The 27,457-nt window shown below is 41.0% G+C and overlaps 1 protein-coding gene and 1 long non-coding RNA gene across 3 annotated transcripts in view; one reads left to right on the top strand and one right to left on the bottom strand.

The window, feature by feature from the left end:
• SLC9A2 (solute carrier family 9 member A2) overlaps positions 1–27,457 on the top strand; it is a 93,930-nt gene that overhangs the window by 12,454 nt on the left and 54,019 nt on the right. For both annotated transcript variants that reach the window (XM_055241367.2, XM_063616689.1), the window contains exon 2: positions 25,513–25,976. In XM_055241367.2, the coding sequence (XP_055097342.1) occupies positions 25,513–25,976 (464 nt within the window). The remainder of the gene's footprint in view (positions 1–25,512; positions 25,977–27,457) is intronic.
• On the bottom strand, positions 595–25,585 carry LOC134732359 (uncharacterized). Its single transcript, XR_010115427.1, has 4 exons — positions 25,510–25,585; positions 22,942–22,971; positions 19,374–19,548; positions 595–810 (listed from the first exon to the last, which is right to left on the bottom strand). It is a non-coding gene; the product is annotated as an uncharacterized lncRNA (long non-coding RNA).

Raw genomic sequence — 27,457 nt, 5'->3', positions numbered from 1 at the left:
TTTTCAATCTGAAGGATGTGGGGGTATGACTGTACTGCTTCTGTTTTATTTTGCATATTTTCATGCTTGTGTAGAAGAGGAATACCTTAGCAGTTGGTGGAAGTGTTTGACCTAGGTTTTGGGAAAGATAGCCCTAGATTAGAAGTAGGAAGAAGACCCTGTTGTAATTCCACTTCTGCCATTAACTTGGTCTTATGACCCTGACAAGTATTCATCTACTTAGTTCTTCCATTTAACTAATGAAAGTGGGGATATATATATATATATATGTATATCTGCCCTATCTGTTTAATATTTCCATAAGGATAATATGAGATTGTCTGCAGGGGAGGACATCATTTATAACAAATATAATATTAATAAAATATTAATATAATGTTATATTAATATTAATATAAATATATTATAACTTATATATAATATAATATATTATATTAAAATATATTAATATTATATTAATTATAATATATAATTAAATATTATATTACAGACAATATATGGGCATATTGTCATTTTAATGATACATGCACAATTATAGGTTATTCTCTCACAATTACATCTTTTAAATGTATGAGTCATAATTGATGCGCTTCCTGCAACAGTCCTGTGCATTGTTCATCACTGTACATGGGCTTTCTCATCTTGATTTGTCAAATTCATCTCTTGTTTGAAGACAACTTGTATTCCTCTTCTTCTCTAATAATTCCGGTGGGTAGGGCAGGGAATTCCACCAAAAGATCTCTGTTATGACTGTGACAAGCATACTTTCCAGGTGAGTTTCATGTTATGGTTTGTGTTGGCATACAAAGGCTCACATGGGAAAGACAGAAAAGAAAAATCAAACTCACAATACATTTAGAAATTTCACCTAAAAATGAATCAGATTATACCTGCCTGCTCTGTCTGGGAAACACTGTAAAGAAGTATAAAGGTTTTGCTATCCATAGAAAGTTGTTTAGAAAATCACAGGGCAGTGAAACAACTCCATAGCCGTATTTCTGTGACTCTGCCTCTGGTTGCTTTTCCCAATTCCTGGGCCTGTTTCCTGGAGACTCACTGGCCAGGAAACCTGAGCAGGGTAATGCAACCAGTGGTGCATTTTCTTGTAGCACAGAAGGGTGGAGATGGTGAAACTTGGTAATTCCTCTATTACAGTTTCTTTAATAAAATAATAATAGCTAACAAGGACAGAACATTATTCTTTGCCAGGTATTTGAGCCAAGCGCTTTACATTCATTGTCTTATTTAATCCTCATGGTAATTCTGGAAAGTAGGCACCATTATTATTCCTAGTTTTAAGAAATAGATGAGGATAAGAGTTTAGGGAGCTTAGGTAATTTGTCCAAGGTGTCAGCTATCCAGTGGCAGAGGTGGGGCCACAGCTAGTTCTTCATCACTTGGATGTGTCTCACCCGGCCCCCTGTCTCTCACAGGAAAGAATATTAAAGTACCATACTTCCGGTGTGGTCTCCAGCACACTTTACCTACTCTTAACCTGGAGCCAGAGGCCTGCATTTGAGGCTCACACTTGACCCGTAGGCCTCATTATGACAGTCTCAGATCGCCATTGTAAAATCACGCAATAATAATAGCACCTGGCTTCCTTCATGTGATTCTGTGAGGACGAATCGAAGTAATACATGGAGAAAGTACATTGCAACCCAAAAGTTAGGATTAGTATAACCTGACAACAACTCTAAACTGGGTAGGACACAAAGAGCTAAGGAAAAGGTAAGGTAGCGGAACTCAGTACCAGAGCTGGACCATGAGTCTAGAACTTCAGAATCTTGGCCTGGTCTTTTCCATCATCCATGACACATAGAATACAGAATTGTAATGCTTTTGAGATATATATTTAACACGTTAAGTATTCATAGGTTAAGAAAAGGTTCAACCCATATAACTTAAGCTGTCATGTAGATTTTAATAAATTCAACTACAACAGATTTACAGGAGAAAAGATGTTAAATATGTTTCATTGTTGCACACACATACACACGTCTTACACATGCAAACAGGCACATATAGTAACACATGTACACATAAATGATATTCATTAGAATGTGTGCTCAATGAGGGAAAGGACTTTGTGTTTGACTCATTGTCTGGAAAAGGGCTTGGTACATAGTACAAACTCAATAAGTAATTACTGAGTAAATGAGTAACTCAATAACATTTGGAGAAACTTTTTTTTCACCACACTTTAATGATGTAATTAAAGTTACCACACTCCTTGGTTGTCCATGATATTTCTGGTTTACATTTGTTAAAAATGACCTGTCACATATATTGTTATTGTGTCATTTCACTCTCAAATATCCTCATTTGGATGGTAAATGATTTGATCACTGTACTATAGTGCATATACTATTATTGGATATACTTTAGTGGTAACTTAAGCTCTGCTGTCCAAAATCCCAGCCCTACTACTTACTAGCTGTGGATTTGGGTGAGTCAATTAACTTCTCTAACCTCTGTTATTTCATCAGTAAAATGAGCTCATAGTAGTAGCTTCTTCGTTAGGTTGTTGTGAGGATAGAGCTAACACATTTGCAACAGTTGCTACTTTATAGACCTTGGAAATGTGGATAGCCTTGAAGGAGAACAGATTTCTTTCTTTCTTCTCCAATGTGTAATAGTATTATACCATGAAAATCTGTTTTGTCCATTTGCTCCATAGCAAGTTGTTAGATGTCCTGATCTTCTGCCATTGCTGTTATGAATAAATAGGTTTCTTTCTAAATTATACACATATGTCAGCCTCTGAAATATGTTACATAAACTTAAAAAAATCTTTTTTTTCTGCTTTTGCTAAGTTAGTTTGCAATGAAAAAGAAAGGCAATGCACAGCTTTTTTTTTTTTTTATTCCAGGTTCTTGTCTTGGAAAATGAAAGATGAGCAGCCAGGCATAATTGGTGGAGGGCTAGGTGAAAGACTAGGCATGCAGGGCTCACAGTCAGCTGAGACTCCCTATAAGAGTAGGCTCTCTCATTGACCCTCCTCTGGACACTTCCTGGAAAGCCCAGAGCTTCTGGGTCTCCTCTGTGTCATCAAGGTCCACAGATGCATCAGCTCACACACTTGTGGTAAGCACGTTGTTCAGCAGTTGCTTTCCTAGGCTTTTTGTGCTTTTTGTACAATAGTGTTTCTTTCAGAATCTAGATTGGAAAGAATCTTAAAGCAAAGTGCTGCCTAAAGTAATTATTGCTATTTTAGAAATGTCAACCCGAGCTTTTCATCACTAGTGTTCTAAGGCAGAAGCATGCATTGGCTGACTGTACATTTTCTCTTACGGAACACTGGAATGGTGAGGAGAAACCATACTGAAAAGTTGCAGCTTCTTCTTTTCTATCTGATTGAAAGTCTTGGTGTTCAGGGTTGGGAAGGATACATTGTTCATGTCAACACGCCTGGTCTGCTTACTTAGGAGAATGGCAGCATTCTTTGTGTGTTCGCTCGTGCAGTTTCTGGATGAGTATGGAAGACGCTGACTCCGGCTCGAGGAGCTTTAAAGGGAAATAAGAATACGTGCATGCCTGTGTGCAATAGCCCTGGCCCCAGTTTCTCTGTATCCTGTTGCCCGGGTTTGCTTTCTTCTGAGCTGTCTATCACTCTCTGACATGTAATTATTTATGTGTGAGTTGGCTGTTCACTCACTGTTCATCCCTCCTCAAGAGAGGTTCCAAGGACATGGGCGTCTTTTTACAAATGTCACTTACAATGTATATAGTTAAAACCAAGTAACACTGTTTTATATTTTCAATCATTTCACAATGTAATTTGTAATCTGCTTTGAACCTCACAAGAGTCTGTATCTTATTTTGTTTTGTTTTGTGTTACAACTGATATTCATTCATTCATGTGCTCACATGCTAAGCACCACACATCAGAGGTGATGGTTTTGCTAAAGGGATTTGGTTGATAAGATAGCTCATCTGTTTACTTAATGATTGGCTCCATCTGCATGGTTTTTTTCCTTGTTTTTTTTTTTTTTTTTTTGATCTTTTTCTTTTTATTTGGTCTTGTTTCAATTTTCTGTTTTGAAGCCACTAAAACCAGGGAACTGTTACTGTTCCTAAATCTTGGAACAAGTGAGTATAATTGGCAAGGCTCTAGTCCTCTGTTTTCCCACTGAATGTGTTAGTAGGTATGACCATTATTTTAATGGAACGTAATAATTATGATGACTGTAGAACTATATGGAACTGTAGGAATCTCCATGAATCTTTAAAATACACATCCCAAGACATACTCATTGAAAACCCTTTGATTTTTGCAACCATAAGCAAATGGGAAGACAGCTGGATGTACAAAGACCACCAACTTGGTAACAGAAGTCAGGGAGGAGGGAAAGGGAATGAAAGGGATAGTATTCTAGCAAGTTTGGAAAATACAGTCTTTTACCAAATGGGATAGTTTCTTAGTTTAGCCGGAGCCAGCAGTGTGCAAATATTTCCCTGCCATGTAAATAACTGGTGACTGCAGTTAAGTGTTAGCAACCACTTAATTGAAAAATGAAATCAGGTAGCAATTACTGGCAATTGTGGGTTCTTTACTATACTTTGATCTATGTATTTTGAGCAAGTGGTAAATTTGCTTAGAAGGAAAGCTCTTGAAGGAATAGAAACCAGAAAACAGAAAATACGGTTCCCACACAAGGTGGTTAGGTGGGTGGAGTAGAGTCCCTGGAAAACCTTATATGGCTTAATGATAGCAGTGTGCAAACAGCAAAGCCAAAATTGGCATAAATGGTTTACTAACACATGAGTTGAGAGAATGATAAATCCTAAGATTTAACATCTAGCCTGGGGCAGTAGAATAAAAATTGCTTTCAACTGTTGGCTGGCATGGAAAGTTCTGACTCTAGGTTATAGTATATCAGAGTCTTTATCACCACTGGCACACCCTAGTGGCACTTCCCCCAGCTTAACTAAGCTGTGCAAAGGATCTGTTCAGAAATAGTCACTAGAACTTGTCAACCCCTTGGACTCTGTAACTCCTCCTAAACACTGCCTAGGCACTGGCAAGTTTTACCTTCAGAATGATCTCTTCAAATTGAATCCTTTCTTGGTCAAACCCCTTCATCAGATTGTGTTTCTAAAATGGGAGGGCTGGAAGAAAGGAAGAAAAGAAAAAGAAAAAGAAAAAGTGGAGGGCTTAGAGCCTTGAGGAGATGAAAAAGTTAAAGATGTGTGGAATCACAGAAGATCCATTGAATCTGTTTCATAGCTGTAAGACCTATACCTGCAGTCCTAACAGACTGAGAGCAAGCTCTGTGACTGCTTCACCTGCCGTTCCTCAAAGGAAACTGGATTCCCAGAGTTTTCTAAATAAGAATATTCCGCGTGTCCAAGGGCAGCTCTCAGTATTTAATAGCGAGGATCTTGTTTCCCATCTGGCTGTATTAGAAATTCCCCTGCCATCTGTAGAGTCCTTTTCTCAGCTTGGGGAGACACACGTTTCACACCCAGATAGAATACATGCTGAAATACTTTGAAAACTGGCCAGTGCCATCGTTATTATTTCCTGGGGTAGAGTTGCAGTGCCAGCACAACTGAGCCGGTGATCATTTCCGAGCTGTCCAGTGGGTGTGGTGTGGGTTAAAGAAAGAATATAATGCAGGCAGTGAGGTGGCCAGGGCATGAGTCAAATCCTGTGTCCAACCCTGGCTTGGGTATCAGAATAGGATTCAGCTGCCTCCAGTGAAAAAGAGACTCCCAGCGCGGCAGAGCCACCTACCTGCAGAAGTGAACTTCACCAACTCTGTGTGCTGTACTGGACCTGCCAGAGATCTCACCCCATTGATAAAACCAACTGCAGTGCCCCCAGCTGGGATAGGGAGGCACCCCTGGCCCCTGAGGAGATGGTCCCTCACTCATCTGCTTAAAGGATGGGAAATCTGTTACTTAATTCATGGAATCTCTGCCTAAGTTGTCTTCTCATTGCTGTGGTTGAGACTAGAAGGAAGGAGTCTAAAAAGATAGACATGTAGCTGTCAGTGTGGGCCTTGTTGGTGCCTCTTCATGCCCTGAGAGATGGGAGGGGTTACGGGGAGCAAGCTGGACAGCCAGCTATTGCCCTGCCCAAGCTCCAACTAATGGCCACTTTGCAGAAATTGGCATAAGATGGGTGACAAAAGCCCAGTTTTGCTGATTTTCCAAGATAACTTGGACAGAAGAATTGACATGTGGATCCTCTCAGTTTCTCAATATGAGCTCAATCTTTGAACCCACTAGATAGGCCGAACAAAATAGGTGTGCAGGCCATGGTGGCTCGTGGCCTGCAAGCTTGCAAACTCTGCTTCAGACTTTTTCATGTTACATGACATTTTGCTTCTTGTATTTATACCTGGGTATATTTAAAAGGGCTGAGCTGATTATGTGGGACACTTAGGCACTCAGGATCATTGGAATATATTTTATAGTCAAGTTAACACTGATCAAAATGAGTATTATTCTCAGAAAGTAATCATGTTACAAAAAGACAAATAAATAGAAATGGCCAACATACTCTGACCATTGACAAATGTGGGAAGGACACACTGGAATATCTAAGGGAAAGGGGCTCATGTTTCCCACCTTGAATAGGAAGTACAAGCCAAGGGAAGCTGAGCTGGGATTGCACTCAGGAGGCACTGTGTTAAGTCACACAATGAGTTCATCGTCTATGAAAGGTAAACTCTATGGGTACATCAGTTGTGGTCCTGGCAATTATTGATATCTTGAATGGAAGTGTTCCTTATGCTCACTAAAGAGAGGCACTGTCCACTGCTTCTCAGCCTTTTGATCAAGTGTGGAGAGGCACTGTCTTTAAAATGTGTTTGTGAGTCTAGGTGCAGTGGCTTATGCCTGTAATCCCAACACTTTGGGAGGCCAAGGCAGGAGAATTGCTTGAGGCCAGGAGTTTGAGAAAACATATCTGTGAGTAAAATCAATGAATTTAACAGTCTTAAAAGAAAATAAAAACTTTTAAAACTATTCTGTGCTCTTTTTTCACTGAACATTATTTCAAATAAATCCAGGAGTGATGGCTCATGCCCATAATCCCAACACTTTGGGAGGCTGCGGTGGGAGGATCCCTTGAGAGCAGGAGTTTGAGACCAGCGTGGTCAACATAGTGGGACCTTGTCTATACGAAAAATTAATAAATCAGCCAGGTGTGCTGGTGTGCACCTGTAGTCCTAGATACTCAGGAGGCTGAGGTGAGAGGATTTCTTGAGTTATGATTGCACTACTGAACGCCAGCCTGGGTGACAGAATGAAACCCTGTCTAAAAAAAATAGAAACCCGCAGAAAAACTGACATAATAAACATGCATGCTGTGGTAGATTATTATATCGTGTTAATAGGGTATCATTCACTCAACCATTTTCCTATTCTTTGACATTTTGCTATGAGTGTTTTTGTAAAAAATTGCTTGTTTTACCTTTTGAGCTGCCAAAAATTTCTGTTGTTTTGCTTCTTATTTTTGAACAGCCCAGGCTTTGCACATTTTATATCAACATTTGTAGAGTTGCCTTTTGAAGGACTAGTTCAGACTCTGTATCAGGGGATCAGCCAGAATTTCAGAACACTGCATGGTGACCGTGCCTACCAGCAGAGATCCATTTGGCAGCGTTATCTTTTCTCTCAGTTGGTTTAGCAGTGCGTATGCAGTCATGGCAATATTTGTAAGTGTACAATTCAGTGGCATTGAGTACATTCTCAGTGTTTTGCAACCATTACCTCCATCAATCTTCACGACATTTTCATCTTCACAAACTGAAAATTTGTGTCCATTAAACACTTACTCCCCATCACCTCCTCCCTTGAGCCCCTGGTAAACTCCATTCTGCTTTCTGTCTCTGTGAGTTGGTCCATTCTAGGTACCTTACGTAAGTAGAATCATACAGTATTTGTTCTTCTATGTCTGGAAAAGTGAACATTTTAAAGAGGAACAATATAGCTCTTACAACTTTAATGAAATTGAGACAAACATAGAAATGACCGGTAGTAATAAAAGCATAAACCTCCAGTGCAATCAAATATAGACCAGTGGCTGTTCATTTTCTTGGGAAATAAAATAATTAAAGATCAGAGAAAACAGAAAGGTTGGAACTAGGATTGTGAGGCACGTGAGACAAAAAGTGAGATATAAACTCTGTAACTTTCTGGCATTGGAGTCTCCAGTTACAACACACACATCTGCTGCATTTTCACTGCATCTGTCTCCTGAGGCTTGGTGTATAATCCCTAAGGAAACTAACCAGTTCAGAGGACAGGTTAAGAGACTTTTTCTTTGTTACCATACTAGGAAGAAACTTGTGTTTCTCTGCTGTCTCTCAGCACTTCTCACACCAAATGTGTAGGTTTTTCCCTGACACCAACAACCAATTCTCCAACTCTCCAGATAGCAGCCTGGTATCCTAAAATTCAATTCTATTCTGACCCTAACTACCTAGAGTCGGGACAGAATCCACAGTTAAGGGCTTGGTCCCACAAAACTGCCCATGATTCAGATGACCATCAAAAGTCCTGGGCCCTCACATACTTTTGACCAGCTAGCTGTAAACTGAGGAGTCCCATGACCTGCTCAGTTTCGATCATTTGCTATAATAGCTCACAGAACGGAGGGCAACACTGGTTTGCTGGTTGTTATGAAGGATACAGATGAGCATCCAGGTGAAGAGGTGCACAGGGCAGGCATAGGGAGGGTGCCGAGCTTCTATTTCCTCTCAGCATGCAGCACCCTCCCAGCTCCACCACGTACCCACCAACAAAGAAACTCCCAATCTCATCACTTAGAGTCTTCATGGAGGGTCCATTAGATAGGTGATGGAACTCAACCTCCTGCCCTTCTCCACTCCCCAGAATTTGGGTGGTGGAGTTGGAAGTCCCAAGCCTCTAATCCTGCCTTGGTCTTTCTGGCAACCAGCCCCCATCTTGAAGCTATCTAGGGGCCCCCAGCCACCAGTCATCTCATTAGCATACAAAAGACACTTATCACTCCAGGGATTCTGAAAGTCTTGTAAGCTCTTAAGTCTCTAGAACCAGACACTAAGACTGAATATTATAATGGATGCTCCTGTTGCCCTTATTGCTCAGGACATTACAAGGGTTTTAGGAGCTCTGTGCCAGGAACTGGGAGCAGAGACCAAATATATAGTTCTTGCTGACACAACTTACTACATACTGTATGAGACAATAGGAGTGCCACAGTGAATAAAACTTGTGCCAGCCCTGTGACCGTGTGCTCTAGTGGGTACGACAGACTCTCAAATGGATTTGTGAACTCAGGATGGTGGGCACTTTGTCAGGGGCGTCAGCAGGGTCACGAAGGAGAGAGAGCCACACAGAGCTCAGGCACAGTCCTGCCCAAACGCTCTGTAAACGTCTCAAATGAAAAGCATAGCTCTTTCCTCACCTGCTCTCCATATTGGGTGTTACTTCCCATGGCCTTATGGTAAATCCAAATTGTGGATGACAGCTCCCAGAACACATCACCCTTTCCCTCTTTTTGGATTTCATGCAGTGTCTCTTGTGGGCCACCTTTGTCCCCACTCTAGTGAGTTTTGCATGTGCTGTTCTGCTTGAGAAGACCCTCAGACCCTTCTTGGTTTTGAGAATTCCAACTCCAGTTCACTTCTCAGGCGAAAGATGATTTCCTTAAAAAGCCCCTCCCCCACAGGGAAGACAAGATCAGAGACCCTGCCATGTAATTGTGTTGAAACTTACACTTCCTGCCCCATAACAAGCATGCTGTGTGTAATCACCTGCTCGACATCCTTCTTCCCTGTAAACTGTAAACTCCATGAGGACAGAAGTCATGTCTGTCTGGGATATTGCTGTGTCCTTAGTGCCTGATACATTTCATGATGGTGAGTGCTTAGAAATACTCGTAAGTTAGGACAGAAAACCAAACACTGCATATTCTCACTCATAGGTGGGAATTGAACAATGAGAATACTTGGACACAGGGTGGGGAACATCACACACCAGGGCCTGTCAGGGGGTGGGGGGCTGGGGGAGGGATAGCATTAGGAGAAATACCTAATGTAAATGATGAATTGGTGGGTGCAGTAAACCAACATGGCACATGTATACCTATGTAACAAACCTGCACGTTATGCACATGTACCCTAGAACTTAAAGTATAATAATAATAATAATAAATAAATACTTGTGAGTTAATGAATGAAAAGATAAGTAGTAACGTAAGTTATTTATCAACTTTTAGGAAGGAAGAATCCTTGTAATGATTTTCCCATGATGTACATGATTTCCACCTAATGATTTACAGGCTGTGCAATCATTTCTTCAACATGCTGTCTCCAGCACCTCCTTGGAGTTTTAAAGATGAGCTGTCTACATTTCTGTGTGGTTAAAATTGGCATTTAGAACCACCAGGGCTTTTTGAAGATGATCTTTGACAAGCTGAGGAAGTTCATTTCTATTCCTAATTTGCTGAGAATTTTAATCATGATAGATGTTGAACTTTGTCACATACTTTTTCTGTATCAATTGATATAATCATGTGGTTTTTTTTCTTTAGCCTGTTGATATGATGGATTACACTGGTGAATTTTTGAATATTGAACCAGCCTTGCATCCCTGGAATAAACTTCACTTGGTCCTGGTGCACAATTCTTTCTATACATTGCTGAATTATTTGCTGATATTTTTGTGTCAATACTCCTTGCTAAAGGATATTGGTCTTTTGTTTTCTTTTTGGTACTGCCCTTGTCTGGTTTGGTATCTGTCAGGGCAATATTAGCTTCATAAAATGAATTGAGAAGTGTTCCCTCCTCTTCTATTTTTTGGAAGAAGTTGTATAGAATTGCTTTTATTTTGTAGAATTCACTAGAGAAACTATATGGACCTGGAGATTTTTTGGGGGAAGAGTTTTAAAATTACAACTTCAAATTTTAACTGTTTTTGCTAGTAGTAGGGCTATTCAATTATTTCTTTCATATTGGTTGATTTGTTGTGATTGGTGTTTTTTGAGGAATTGGTCCATTTCAGCTAAGATGTCATGTGTATATATGGTTGTTCAAATATTCCCTTATGAACTTTTTGATTTCTACAGGGTCTGTAGTGATACAGTTTCATTCTCAAACTGATAATCTGTGGTTTCTGTCTTTTTGTCAGTCAGGGGTCAAAAGTGGGTTGCCTTGTGGCTGGACGATGGTGACATCCATGTTCTCTGTGTTCTTTACGTTGTCTTTGCTGGCTCTATAGGGAGGGGAGTGCTCATTACCACCCAGCAGAGAAGCAAGTCCCTCTTCTGCCCTTTTCCTTCTCTGACACCACCCCAATAGAAAAGCCAGGGTGTTCCTTACACTCTGGTGAGGATGATATCTAAACAGCCTATTCAGACTTTGTTGCAGTTGGGGCCACCGTTTCTTCTGTGGTGTTTGGCTGGAGAAGAGCAGTTATTACGTACAACTTCTGTGCCTTGCGAGGTTGACTCTTCCCTATTTTCTTGTCTAGATAAAGCCGGCTATTGTTGGGGCTTTTGTTGCCTGTGCCCATTGGCGTTTCTGGGCTGCCGGCTTCTTCATCTCCAAGTCTGAGATATGAGAGACAAAAAGAAGACCCAGAGAACCGAATGCCATGGTCTGGGGATCTCCAGCCAGCATTTCTTCTGCTATCTTTCAGAGTTATATTTGCTTTACATATAATATCCAGGCTCTTTAGGTGTAGAGTGGAATAGAGAAAAATGCATCTACTCCATCTTCCCAAAAACAGCAATCTGTTTTTTTCTGTTTTTTTTCATTTTTCACTTTTATTTTTGTTAAAGAGATGGAGCTTTTACTATGTTTCCAGGCTGGAGTGCAGTGATTATTCATAGGTGTGATCCCACTAATGATCAGCATGGGAGTTTTGACCCGGTGAATCTTTTTAAACTTTCATTTTCTTACTTTTTTTTTTTTTTTTGCACAGACATTTAAAAAGATGAATTCAGGTATACCTGTCTCCTAACTTAATGGCCATTACTTTTGTCACTGATGATATCACTTCTAACTTAGTAAGAGAGATGATTACAGCAAAGAATTACTTTCTGTTGAAGATGGCCGAATAGGAACATCTCCCAGCACGACCAATGCAGAAGGCGGGTGATATCTGCATTTACAACTGAGGTACCTGGGTCATCTCATTGGGACTGGTTAGACAGTAGGTGCAGCCCATGGAAGGCAAGCAGAAGCAGGATGGGGTATCACCTCACCCAGGAAGCGCAAGGTGTCAGGGAACTCCCTCCCCTAGCCAAGAGACGCCGTGAGGGACTGTGCGTTCTGGCCCAGATACTACACTTTTCCCTTGGTTTTTGCAACCCACAGACCAGGAGATTCCCTTGGGTGCCTACACCACCAGGGCCATGGGTTTCAAGCACAAAATTAGGTGGCTGTTTGGGCAGACACTGAGCTAGCTGCAGGAGGTTCCCCCCCGCCCCAGTGGCACCTGGAATGCCAGCAAGAGAGAACTGTTCATTCCCCTGGAAAGAGGGCTGAAGCTAGGAAGCCAAGTGGTCTAGCTCAGCGGATCCCACTCCTACAGAGACCAGCAAGCTAAGATCCACTGGCTTGAAATTCTTGCTGCAAGCACAGGAGTCTGAAGTTGACCTGGGATACTCGAGCTTGGTGCAGGAAGGGGTGCCTGCCATTACTGAGGGTTGAGTAGGTAGTTTTCCTCTTACAGTGTTAAACTCTGACTGCAGAACTCGTGGCAGTGTGGCAAAGTGCCTGAGGCCAGGCTGCCTTCCTAGATTCCTCCTCACTGGGCAGGGCATCTCTGAAAGAAAGGCAGCAGCCCCCATCAAGGGCTTATAGATAAAACTCCCAACTCCCTGGGACAGAGCACCTGGATGAAGGGGTAGCTGTGGGCACAGCTTCAGCAGACTTAAACCTTCCTGCCTGCCAGCACTGAAGGGAGCAGTAGATCTCCCAGCACAGTGCTCAAGCTCTGGGAAGGGACAGACTGCCTCCTCAAGTGAGTCCCTGACCCCCATGGCTCCTGACTGGGAGACACCTCTCAGCAGGGGTTGACAGACACCTCATACAGGGGAGCTCTGGCTGACATTGGGTGGATGCCTCTCTGGGACAAAGCTTCCAGAGGAAGGAGCAGGCACCAATCTTTGCTGTTCTGCAGCCTCTGCTGGTAATGCCCAGGCAAACAGGGTCTGGAGTGGACCTCCAGCAAACTCCAGCAGACCTGCAGCAGAGGGACCTGACTGTTAGAAGGAAAACTAACAAACAGAAAACAATAACGTCAACATCAACAAAAAGGATGCCCACAGAAAAACCCCATCCAAAGGCTATCGGCATCAAAGATCAAAGGTAGATAAATCCACGAAGGTGACAAAAAAACAGTGCAAAAGTGCTGAAAATTCCAAAAACCAGAATGTCTCTTCTCCTTCAAATGATAACAACTCCTCTCCAGCAAGGGCACAAAACTCGATGGGGGATGAGTTTGACAAACTGACAGAAGTAGGCTTCAGAAGGTGGGTAGTAACAAACTCCTCTGAGCTAAAGGAGCATGTTCTAACCTAATGCAAGGAAGCTAAGAACCCTGATAAAAGGTTACAGGAACTGCTAACTAGAATAACCAGTTTAGAGAAGAACATAAATGACCTGATGGAGCTGAAAATCACAGCATGAGAACTTCATGAAGTATACACAAGTATCAATAGCTGAATCAATCAAGCAGAAGAAAGGATATCAGAGATTGAAGATCAACTTAATGAAATAAAGCCTAAAGACAAGATTGGAGAAAAAGGAATGAAAAGGAGTGAACAAAGCCTCCAAGAAATATGGGACTATGTGAAAAGACCAAACCTATGATTGATTGGTGTGCCTGAAAGTGACAGGGAGAATGGAACCAAGATGGAAAACACCGTTCAGGATATTATTCAGGAGAACTTCCCCAACCTAGCAAGACAGGCCAGCATTCAAATTCAGGAAATACAGAGAACACCACAAAGATACTCCTCAAGAAGAGCAACCACAAGATACATAATCATCAGATTCACCAAGGTTGAAATGAAAGAAAAAATGTTAAGAGCAGCCAGAGAGAAAGGTCAGGTTACCATCAAACTAACAGCAGATCTCCCTGCAAAAACTCTACAAGCCAGAAGAGAGTGGGGACCGATATTTAACATTCTTAAAGAAAAGAATTTTCCAACTCAGAATTTCATATCCAGCCAAACTAAGCTTCATAAGTGAAGGAGAAATAAAATCCTTTATAGACAAGCAAATGCTGAGAGATTTTGTCACCACCAGGCCTGCCTTACAAGAGCTACTGAAGGAAGCACTAAATATGGAAAGGAAAAACCAGTACCAGCCACTGCAAAAACATACCAAAATAAAAGCACCAATGATGCTGTAAAAAAACTGCATCAACTAATGTGCAAAATAAACAACTAGCATCATGATGATAGGATCAAATTCACACATAACAAGCTTAAACTTAAATGTAAATGGGCTAAATGCCCCAATTAAAAGACACAGACTGGAAAACTGGATAAAGAGCCAAGACCCATCAGTGTGCTGTATTCAGGAGACCCATCTCACGTGCAAAGACACACATAGGCTCAAAATAAAGGGATGGAGGAATATTTACAAAGCAAATGGAAAGCAAAAAAAAAGCAGGGGTTGCAATCCTAGTCTCTGGTAAAACAGACTTTAAACCAACAGAGATCAAAAAAGACAAAGAAGAGCATTACATAATGGTATAATGGTAAAGGGATCAATGCAACAAGAAGAGCTAATTATTATATATATATATATATATACACACCCAATACAGGAGTACCCAGACTCATAAAGCAAGTTCTTAGAGACCTACAAAGAGACTTAGACTCCCATACAATAATAGTAGAAAACTTTAATACTCTATTGTCAATATTAGACAGATCAACAAGACAGAAAATTAACAAGGATAGTCAGAACTTGAACTCAGCTCTGGACCAAGCAGACCTAATAGATATTTATAGAACTCTCCACCCCAAATCAATAGAATGTACATTCTTCTCAGCACCACATGGCACTTATTCTAAAATTGACCACATAATTGGAAGTAGAACACTCCTCAGCAAATGCAAAAGAATGGAAATCATAACAATCCATCTCTCAGACCACACTGCAATCAAATTATAACTCAAGATTAAGAAACTCACTCAAAACCACAGAACTACATGGAAACTGAACAACTTGCTCCCAAATGACTACTGGGTAAAAAACTGAACAACTTGCTCCTGAATGACTACTGGGTAAGTAAATTAAGGCAGAAATAAATAAGTTCTTTGAAACCAATGAGAATAAAGACACAAGGTACCAGAATCTCTGGGACACAGCTAAGGCAGTGTTAAGAGGGAAATTTATAGCACTAAATGCCCACATCAGAAAAATAAATATCTAAAATCGGCATGTAACATCACAGTTAAAATAACCAGAGAAGCAAGAGAAAATAAATTCAAAAGCCAGCAGAAGACAAGAAATAACTAATATCAGAGCAGAACTGAAGGAGATAGGGACACCAAAAACCCTTCAAAAAAAATCAGTGAATCCAGGAACAGGTTTTTTGAAAAGATTAACAAAATAGATAGGCTGCTAGCCAGACTAATAAAGAAGAAAAGAGAAGAATCAAATAGACACAATAAAAAATAATAAAGGGAATATCACCACTGATCCCACAGAAATACAAAATACCATCAGAGAATACTATAAACACCTTTATGCAAATAAACTAGAAAAACTAGAAGAAATGGATAAATTCCTGTTCACATACACTCTCCCAAGACTAAACCAGGAAGAAGTCAAACCCCTAAGCAGACCAAAAACAAGTTCTGAAATTGAAGCAGTAATTAATAGCCTACCAACAAAAAAAGCCCAGGACCAGTTGGATTCACAGCCGAACTCTATCAGAGGTACAAAGAGGAGGTGGTACCATTCCTTCTGAAACTATTCCAAACAATAGAAAAGGAGGGACTCCTCTGTAACTCATTTTATGAGGCTAGCATCACTCTGATACCAAAACCTGGCAGAGACACAACAAAAAAAGAAATTTTCAGGTCAATATCCCTGATGAACATGGATGCAGAAATCCTCAATAAAATACTTGCAAACCGAATCCAGCAGCACATCAAAAAGCTTATCCACCACAGTCAAGTTGGCTGCATCCCTGGGATGCAAGGCTGGTTCAACATATGCAAATCAATAAACATAATCCATCATTTAAACAGAACCAATGACAAAAACCACATGATTATCTAACTAGATGCAGAAAAGGCCTTCAATAAAATTCAACATGCCTTCACACTAAAAACACTCAATATACTAGTTATTGATGGAACATATTTCAAAATAATAAGAGCTATTTATGACAAACCCATAGCCAATATCATACTGAATGGTCAAAAGCTAGAAGCATTCCCTTTGAAAGCTGGCACAAGACAAGGATGCCCTCTCTCACCACTCCCATTCAACATAGAATTGGAAGTTCTCACAAGGGCAATCAGGCAAGAGAAAGAAATAAAGGGTATTCAAGTAGGAAAAGAGGAACTCAAATTGTCTCTGTTTGCAGCTGACATGATTGTATATTTTGAAAATCCCATCCTCTCAGCCCAAAAACTCCTAATAAGCAACTTCAGCCAAGTCTCAGGATACAAAATTAATGTCCAAAAATCACAAGCATTCCTATACACCAATAATAGAGAGCCAAATCATGAGTGAACTCCCATTCACAATTGCTACAAAGAAAATAAAATAGGAGTACAACTTACAAAGGACATGAAGGACCTCTTCAAGAGAACTACAAACCACTGCTCAAGGAAATAAGAGAAGACACAAATAAATGGAAAAACATTCCATGCTCATGTATAGGAAGAATCAATATCATGAAAATGTCTATACTGCCCAAAGTAATTTATAGATTCAATGCTCTCCCCATCAAGCTACCATTGACTTTCTTCAGAGAACTGGAAAAAACTACTTTAAATTTCATATGGAAACAAAAAAAGAGCTGTATAGCCAAGACAATCCTAAGCAAAAAGAACAAAGCCAGAGGCATTACACTACCTGACTTCAGACTATACTACAAGGCTACAGTAACCAAAACAGCATGGTACTGATACCAAAACAGGTATATAAACCAATGGAACAGAACAGAGGCCTCAGAAATAACACTGCACATCCACAACCATCTGATCTTCAACAACCCTGACAAAAACAAGTAATGGGGAAAGGATTCCCCATTTAATAAATGGTGCTGGGAAAACTGGCTAGCCATATGCAGAAAACTGAAACTGGACCCCTTTCTTACACCTTATACAAAAATTAACTCAAGATGGATTAAAGGCTTAAGTGTAAAACCTAAAACCATAAAAACTCTAGAAGAAAACCTGGGCAATGCCATTCAGGACACAGGCATGGGCAAAAACTTCATGACTAAAACACCAAAAGCAATTGCAACAAAAGCCAAAATTGACAAATGGAATCTAATTAAACTAAAGAGCTTCCACACAGCAAAAGAAACTATCATCAGAGTGAACAAGCAACCTACAGAATGGGAGAAAATTCTTGCAATCTATCTATCTGATAAAGGTCTATTATCCAGAATCTATAAGGAACTTAGACAAATTTACAAGAAAAAAACAAACAACCCCATCAAAAAGTGGGCAAAGAACAGATGCTTCTCAAAAGAAGACATTTATGCGGCCAACAAACATGAAAAAAAGCTCATCATCACTGGTCATTAGAGAAATGCAAATCAAAACCACGAGATACCATCTCACACCAGTTAGAATGGTGATCATTAAAAAGTTAGGAAACAAAAGATGCTGGAGAGGATGTGGAGAAATAGGAAAGCTTTTACACTGTCAGTGGGAGTATAAATTAGTTCAACCATTGTGGAAGACAGTGTGGTGATTCCTCAAGGATCTAGAACCAGAATTACTGTTTGACTCAGCAATCCCATTACTGGGTATATACCCAAAGGATTATAAATCATTGTACTATAAAGACACATGCACATGTGTGTTTCTTGCATGCAGCGCTATTCACCTATTCACAATAGCAAAGACTCCTAACCAACCTAAATGTCCATCAATGATAGATTGGATAAAGAAAATGTGGCACATATACACCATGGAATACTATGCAGCCATAAAAAAGAATGAGTTCATGTCCTTTGCAGGGACGTGGATGAAGCTGGAAACCATCATTCTCAGCAAACTAACATAGGAACAGAAAACCAAACGCTGCATGTTATTGTTCATAAGTGGGTGTTGAACAATGAGAACATATGGATACAAGGAGGGGAACATTACACATTGGGGCCTGTCAGGGGGGTGGGGGACAAGAGGAAGGAGAGCATTAAGACAAATACCTAAGTAGGGCTTAAATCCTAGATGATGGGTTGATGGGTGCAGCAAACCACCATGACGCATATATACCTATGTAACAAACCTGCACCTTCTGCACATGTATCTCAGAAATTAAAGTAAAATAAAAAATAATACAAAAGAATTATTTGCTGTTTTTGTAGATTATTTTTGTTTAATGTTAAACTCTTTGACCTTCATGGAATTTTCCGCAGTTGTGGAAGTAAAACGAAACCTGTAGGTATGTGTTTGCTATTTATATCTGCCTGTTCCTATAACACTGGTTAAATTATGCTTTCTTTCCTTATTGTTGTACAACTCCTTACTTTATACGACATTCATGTACCTCTGTACATCATTGTGTGGATTTACTATTTCATCCATGACATCCATTATGGGGTTAATAAGAACATATGGTGGTGTGTTTAGCAGTGGTGTGGGGGAGTGTGGCATCATACTCTGAGAAGTGATGGCTCTTCTCTAGTGCTCCCTGGAAATTGTCTGCCATTTCTTCTAGCTAAATCATGCTATCAATTTGTTAAGCTCTGTGGTATTTTTAAAGGATTTCTGATTGGCGTTTACCATCTTGAGGTTCTCTTCTAAAATTTTCTGCCTTCCTATTGCTTTCCATCTCAGTAAATAACCCCATTCTACCCACTTGTTTGAACCCCAAACTATGGATTCATCCCTGATCGTCTGTCTGACATCCTTCAACCAGGCCAGCAGAACACTCTGTTGGAGCACCTGTTACAATACACCCCCCATCCCCCTCCTGTCATACTCACCACCACTTTAATGGTTGGAAGCCACTCTCAGCCCTCTCCCGGATTGCTGATAAAGACTCCTCACTGGCCTGCCTGCTTCTGGTTTTTAAAGGCAGCAGTGTTTTTCAACAGTGGGGACCTGGTCGTGACATTCCTTTGCTCAAAATCCTCTCAGGAAATAACCAACGTCTGTCCCAGGGCCACAGGCTCTGCAGGCTCTAGCATTTTTCTGTCCCTCTGTCCTCATTTCTTACCTTGTTCTGCTTCATTCTCCGAGCTCCAGCCAGAGTAGCCTCTTTGCTCAAGGTGCTCCCAACTCAGGCCTTGTCCCCTTATTCTTTTCTTCCCTGCTCTGGAAAGTTCTTTCACTATTCAGGGCTTCACTTCATTCAGGGCTTTGTTCAGGTGTCACTTACCAATGAGGCTTCCCTAAGCACATTGATTCAAAATATCCATCAAGAGGATTCTCTCATCAGTCAAAAGGATTCTCTCACTGCTCTCTGTTTTTGTCTGCAGTGCTCATCACTGCGTGCTGCTGTGTCTTTATTGGCTGACTGACTTATTTGCTGTTTCCCAGACTAGCCTGCAGCTCTCCAGTGCAGAGGTTTTGCAGTGCAGACCTCCAGTGCAGAGGTGTAGCAGAGGTTAACACATTGCTACACCCCAGCACCTGAGGTCTCAATAAATGCATAATGAATGACAAAAATGATTGAATGAGGTTGATAATTTTTATGGCTTCCTCTTTTTCTCAATCATATATAATGCCTCAATGTTCTTGATGTATAAAGCTTTGCTTGAATTTTCTAATAATATTATGTGCTATCTGCAAAAGATATGGGTTTTTGTGGTTGTTGTTGTTATATGTAGGAGTTCTTTTTTATTGCTAAATAGTCACATTCTGTCATTCGCCTCTCCTTGTTCTGGCTGGCTTCTTCCAGACTCTAGGGGATCAAGCATGGGCCCATTTGAAAGTTGGGCTGTTCCTAAATGTGTTAGTCAACATTTTAAAAGAAAATGTTGACTAAAGAAAACATACTTATTTTCAGTAGTGGTTAATCACATCTGTTTGGTTTAACTTATTGGGCAGCCTTGATCTGCTTTTTTCCAAATCCAATCTCTGGTTCTTTTGTTTCTTGGGCGGGACTTCTCCCTGTCACTCCATGGGCAGAAGACAGGGCAGTTCTGAGGTTTCTTCACTAGCTCCCACATGCTCAGAGAACACAGGCAGCTCTTCAGAGATATGGCTTCTTCCTGTTGGCTCAGCCCTCCCCTCCGCGCCCGTGCAGCCCAAGCACCTCGTAACCAGGCCAGTCATGCACCTCTTTCCCATGGCGCCCAGCCTTTCCTCAAACCTGTGCTTGGCTTCCTTCTCCTTGGAATAGGAAAATCCACATCCACCAATCTTAATGCCACCTCCTCCGTGAAGTCTTGTGGAGTCTCTGCTTCTGAATGAACCTGCGCATCCCCACTTCTCATCTCCTTTTTAATAGCATTTATCACTTTCCATCTTGTGTTATAATGATTTGTGCCGTTGTCTTATCTTCTGTGCCAACATGCTGAAAATATTACTACCTGGTCCTTTACAGAAAAGTCTTGGCCAACCACTGGACTACACAGTAGGTTGTACTTGCACTAGCTTGTGGACAGCCTTGTAAAAGTCATCCAAAAATTCCTTTGCTTTTTTTTTTCCCAATAACTGATACATTTGTCAATGACTGATACATTTTTTCCCAATAACTGATATATTTCTTGATAATACCAGGTATTCTTGATAATATCAGATAATGATTCGAAGAAAGCAACTTTTCTCTATTCGAGTTCAGTTCTTTAAGGAATACTTGGGGGAGGAAAAGCCATAAATGCATGTACATTTGTAATTTTTGATTTATTTTATTTTGCAAACAATGAAATTTAAGAAGCCTTCTTTTGTTTGTTGTCACTAATTACTCAGCTGATGAGTTTTACTTTGGTAGTTCACAAAAGCACAGACACCTGCCCAGAAAATCTTTTATGCCATCAGAGAGCATGTTACACAACACAGTTTCTCTGCTTATGTTCACCAAAAAGCACTGAACTAAGATCTTGTGTGACCGCCCTTCATTTAATCTCTTCTTGCCAGTGAAACAATTTGGCAGACTCAGTAACTGCTGTCCTACTTTAAGAAAGGGTCATTCAGGTCAATTCTGAATGACCCGAGTACTTATAAAAGAAAGGAGTGCAGATTTGAAAACATGAAACCGTCTTATTTTTTTCAACAAGCATCCCTGGGTTTGTTGCTGTTTCTTTCTGATTTTGTTACCCCTGGATTTTCCTCTGCCTCACTTCCTTCACGCCTCCTTTGGCCGGCTGTTCTGGTCAGTCTTCATTCTAACTGCATCCTGCGTTTGTTTTGCCGTGTTTTATTTGCTGCTTCTTGGTTGTTTCTGCTTGCCCCAGTTTCTGGTCAGGATCAGTCTCATTGCCTGAGCATGGCAGGCGCGCTGGCCTCTGTGATGCTTTTCAGTAGTTTCTGTTCCTTCCTTTCTCTCTTTTCCCCGGCTTTCCATTCTCCAACCTTAGGAATGAGAACATCCTTTTGATACAGCAAGAAGAGCAGCACCCCATGTGAAAGCATGGGTCTCTGAGGCTGCTGGGTCAGTGAAAGAGGAAATAGGAGCCTCCAAAACTAGTCCTCATCCATTTTCCTGTTTGTCTCCATGGATCCTATGGCTTCTGTGCATTTCTTTAAAACTGTTTTCTCTTGCCTTCTTAAATATAGGAGGGGAAGGCAACTAAAATTTGGAGGCATTTGTGATGTTAGAGGCACAGTGGTAAGTACTGTGCAGTTGACTGCCTGGTTATAGGTACAGTTCTTTACCCAGCAGGTGCATTTGTGTCTGTTTCACAGATGAGTAGGTGGGGCCTGGGCCTGTTAGGAACCTTTCCACAATCACAGGCAGAGAGCGGGAGGGCTGGGTTTCAAGTAAGGGGGCAATCCTCTGATGGCACGCTACAGGCCCATGGCAGAAACCTCCAGATTGCTACCGCGTTAAGGAAAGGAAGTGATTGCATTTGGATATTAGGGGACTGGAGATGCTGCTATTGGCTGACTCTTATCACACAGTAGCAGGTGCACATAGAAGCAGGAGTCAGCTTGGGGGAACAGAGGCATGGTTTTCAGGGAATTTTTTATTTCCTCATTTATCAGTGAGGTCAGCGGGCTTGCCAGAAGTCATAGACAAAGAGCAGCTGCACCCATTGAGTGCATTTAGTCTCCACAAATTATTGGAGCCTTCTGTAGTATAAATATTAAAATAAAGCTAGATTTGAATGTTCAACATACAGAAGATCACTTTATTATTTAACAGTTCTTTAAACCTTTTCAAATTTTTAACAGTTATATTGCTTTGGCTCACAAAATGTTTAGTGCTATGGTTTTAGTCCTGTTTGTAAGCTCTTAAGGATGTACTTACTAAAACCTCTGTGACTGTAAGTATCTAAGGACTTATTCTATCACTTTAATGGTCACTTATCACTTAGCCAAGGGGATACATTCTGCGAATTGCATCTTTAGGCGATTTTGTCACTGTATGAACATCACAGGGTGTGCTTACACAAATCTAGGTGGTACAGCTTACCACACACCTAGGCTATATGATGTTGTCTACCAGCCTATTGCTCCTAGTCTACAAACCTGTGCAGCATGTTACTGTGCTGAATACTGTAGGTATTTATAACACAACAACAATTATTTATGTATTTAAACATATCTAGACATAGAAAAGGCATCATAAAAATGTAGTATAAAGGATTAAAAGTGGTACACCTGTATAAGGCACTTACCATAAATGGAGTTTGCAGGACTGGAGATTGCTCTGGGTGAGTCAGGGAGTGAGTGGTGAGTGAATGTGAAGGCCTAGACATTACTGTACACTACTGTAGACTTCATAAACACTGTACATTAGTCTATGCTAAATTTATTTAAAAATGGCTTTTTTTGTAATAACACTTAGCTTGAAACACAAACACATTGTACAGTACAGCAACACAAAAATGTTTTCTTTCTTTATACCTTTATTCTATTTTTTTTTTTTTTGAGTTCAACTTCCGTCTCCTGGATTCAATCGATTCTCCTGCCTCAGCCTCCCAAATAGCTGGGATTACAGGCACCTGCCACCACACCTGGCTAATTTTTGTATTTTTACTAGAGATGGGGTTTCACCATGTTAGCCAAGCTGGTCTCAAACTCCTGACCTCAGATGATCCACCTGCCTCGGCCTCCCAAAGTGCTGGGATTACAGGTGTGAGTCACCACGCCTGGCCTATACCCTTATTCTATAAGCTTTGTAAATTAAAAAATAGTTTGTTGATATTTAAACTTTTTTGTTAAAAACAAGACATAAACATACACATCAGCCTAAGTCTCCACAGGGTCAGGGTCATAAAGTTGTCACTAGGCAACAGGAATTTTTCAGCTCCATGATAATTTTATGGAACCACCATCACATATGTGGTCAATTGTTCACTGAAACATTGAATGTGGTGCATGACTGTATTATATTTCTATAATTCAGACAAATTTCTGTCCTACTCTGTTCCTGTTGCTATGTAACAGAAGATCACAACTGCATAATTTATAAAGAACATTTATGTTTTCACAGTTCCAGAGGCTGGGTAGTCTAAGCTCAGGGCACTGGCATTTGGTGTCTGGTGAGTGCCTTCTTGTTGCAGCCTCACATGGCAGAAGGCAGAGGGCATGTGAGAGCAGAAGAGCAAACCAACCAGCAACGCTGTGAGAAGCCTCTGTTGTAAGGGCCTTCATCCCACCAGTGAGGAAGGACCCCTCATGGCCTAATCACCCCTTAAAGTCTCCATCCACCTCTTAAGGCTATCACATTGGCAACACCTGAGTTTTAGAGGGGTGACTGCCAAAGTGTAGCATTCTCATATTCTGCTTTAGTTCTAAGATGTATGGAATGCCTGAAGGATGACTGCTGTTGTCTTGCAAATAAGTGCTCTCCAAACTTAAGCTCTGTTCAGTGACCTTCATGTGTTAAGTCACTTTCCACGTTGCCTCCATGTGCTGGCCCAACCCACATCCCTCTCCTCTTTCCCTACAGGCCTCCTCCTAACATGTTCTCTGTTTTAAAGCCACAATGGGCTCTACCACGAATTAAGAGGTGGATATTTCCCCCCATTTTTCAATTTACTAGAGAAGCCCCTTTATGGCTCTGTTTAATGCCTGTCTTTTAAGCCCTGCCCGGATATTGCCCTACTCTGGGTCTTCCTAAGCAGACTTCCTCTTCCTCTGTTTCCATAGCACTTGGCTGGGGCTTGACCACACTTTGCCTTGTATTAGAGTAAGTCATAAATACATTTTGGGAGCTTGATTGGGAACTATTTGAGATTAGAGATCATGGCACGTTTATATCTCTCACTTGAGGTATCCTGACGAATTGATTGGGTTGTCTCTGAAGGAGCAAACGTCTCGAATATTAAAACTATTCAGTGTTCCAAATGCAAGAATCAGACATTAAAAATAAATAAATTGCCAAGGTTTCTGAATGCCACAGATGAGAGTAGTAATCTAAAAACGGGCTGTGACCCAACCACCTTGGTAATAAGACCCTGGATCTCTTTCAGCTTCAATTCCTGCTTAAATTTTTACAAAGCATGAAAATAACTGCCTTGCCTACACATTAGGGTTTTTATGAGGATGAAATGAGATGTTACATCTGAAAATGTTTTAGAAATCACTGAATTGTTTCAAATATAAAATTGCACTGGGCGCAGTTACTCATGCCTGTAATCCCAGAACTTTGAGAGGCCGAGGTGGGCAGATCACCTGAGGTCAGAAGTTCGAGACCAGCCTGGCCAACATGGCAAAACCCCGTCTCTATTAAAAATACAAAACTTAGCGAGGCATGGTGGTGCGTGCCTATAATCCCAGCTACTCAGGAGGCTGAGGCAAGGATAATTGCTTGAACCCGGGAGGCAGAGGTTGCAGTGAGCCGAGATTGCACCACTGCACTCCAGCCCGGGTGACAGAGCAAGACTCCATCTCAAAAAAAAATAATAATAATAAAATTGCGTTATTCCATTTCCACAGTTCCAGTATTGAAGAAAATGTCAATGGGGGTTTAGAAAAAATAAAATCTGTACAATGTAGATAATGTGTACCTATAGCACTCCAATTTTAATGTAACGTTAATTTTTTGTCTACATGTGCTTCATGAATAGTTTTAAGGGAAACCTCTGGTTTGCATTGTAATCTGGGAAGCCATTGTAAAGACAGTGATACTGACTTGGGAGATGGTGAAATAGGACCCACTGGTTCTATCAAAGGGAATCAATTTCCTGTCTCCAAAATTCCTCCATAACCCAAGTTTTGTGTTTTTATTTTTTCCTTACCAGGCTTCCATCTGTATCACAAGTTGCCCACAATAGTGCCTGAGAGCTGCCTTCTTATAATGGTTGGACTTCTACTAGGCGGGATTATTTTTGGTGTTGATGAGAAGTCTCCCCCAGCAATGAGGACTGATGTGTTTTTCTTGTACCTCCTCCCACCCATCGTGCTGGATGCCGGCTATTTCATGCCCACTCGCCCATTCTTTGAGAACATTGGCACCATTTTCTGGTATGCTGTGGTAGGGACACTTTGGAATTCCATTGGCATTGGTGTGTCTTTGTTTGGTATCTGCCAGATAGAAGCATTCGGCCTCAGTGACATCACTTTGCTCCAGAACCTGCTCTTTGGTAGTTTAATCTCAGCTGTGGATCCTGTGGCTGTGCTTGCTGTCTTTGAGAACATTCACGTCAATGAGCAGCTCTACATCCTGGTCTTTGGAGAGTCCCTGCTGAATGATGCAGTAACAGTGGTGAGTCACATTCACGCTGCATGACTCCAACAGGTGGGGGCTGCCCAGCCACCTGCAGTGGCTCTCTGCACCACAACTGGCAGGGGCGAGACACTGCACACAGGGTGGTTTCCTGAGCAGTTGCCCCGGGCCCTTCACTTGGTTTAATGCTCTGACGTCACTGTCTTATAATTCTTAATACTTTTAAACTCATAATTTATAATTTATTTATTATCATAAAACTGTCTCCTCATTTTCGTTTTGCACGGGGCCCCGCAAAATATGTAGCTGGTCTGTGCTGACAAGGCCCTGTTCATGCCAGAGGAACATATGATTTTGGCCTTTGCAACTGATTTATCATTTTGGCATTTTCAAAAATGATGGTCTTCGGTCATAACTTAAAAGACTTCAGATCCCAGAGTTCTTTGTGAGAAGTAATACTGTCAGTATCCAATGTATATAACACAGGTGAAATGATAATACCTGCTAAGTGCCATTCTCTATCTGGGGATGCTTTAGTTATCATGTTAATGATTTTACGGAAAGTTTTTGTCACACGCTCACTGCTCACTTTCTGTTACTATTCAACCAGCACATTTCTGGCCCTCATCACCTTCTCATAAATGAGTATTTATTCAGAAGACACAAATTATTTGTAATTCTCTCTTAGATTACATACAATTGGAGTCAGGGGCTGTTATGATCTTAAGGTTAGCAGAATTTACTTCTACCCTGCCTTCTGAACACAGGCAAGGGTTGAGAGAAGGGATGAGAAAGCCTCTCCTTTTACCCACACACCTTCAAAGAGCTCTGTGTCCACCAGTTAAAGACACTCAAGTGATGCTCGATTGATAAATCAGTTAGGGAGCACTAATGATGCTATTTTCTGTTAGCCACAGCTCGGTAGTAGTAAAGGTGACAGTAATGATAGCCACTAACTTGTGAATGCTCACTTCGTGCTCAGGTCTCTATGACAAATTATGAAACAGGCATTCCTGCCATTATTCAGATAAGAAAAGTGAGGCAGAAAAAGATTGTGTTTAAAGGAATTAATTTTTAATTCCCTCTCCATTTGCTCTTATCATTAAAATGCCATTCCTGACTCGTTTAAAAGTCTACATAGTAGGCCGGGTGCAGAGGCTCATGCCTGTAATCCCAGCACTTTGGGAGGCTGAGGCAGGTGGATCACTTGAAGGTCAGGAGTTTGAGACAAGCCTGGCCAGCATGGTGAAACCCTGTCTCTACTAAAAATACAAAAAAAAAAAAAAAAATTAGCTGGGCATGGTGATGAGCACCTGTTATCCCAGCTACTTGGGAGGCTGAAGTGAGAGGATCGCTTGGGCCAGTGAGGCAGAGGTTGCAGTGAGCCGAGATCACGCCACTGCATTCCAGCCTGAGCAACAGAGTGAGGCTCCACCTCAATAATAATAATAATAAAATAAAAGTCTACATAGAAACTGATTTATTCTCTGTTAGCCTATATTCTACTGCAAAAGCAAATC

The sequence above is a fragment of the Symphalangus syndactylus genome, chromosome 14, assembly GCF_028878055.3.
Source record: "Symphalangus syndactylus isolate Jambi chromosome 14, NHGRI_mSymSyn1-v2.1_pri, whole genome shotgun sequence".
Taxonomy (NCBI): domain Eukaryota; kingdom Metazoa; phylum Chordata; class Mammalia; order Primates; family Hylobatidae; genus Symphalangus; species Symphalangus syndactylus.
The sequence above is the reverse complement of the archived record's forward strand: the minus strand, read 5'-3'. Positions and strand labels throughout refer to the sequence as shown.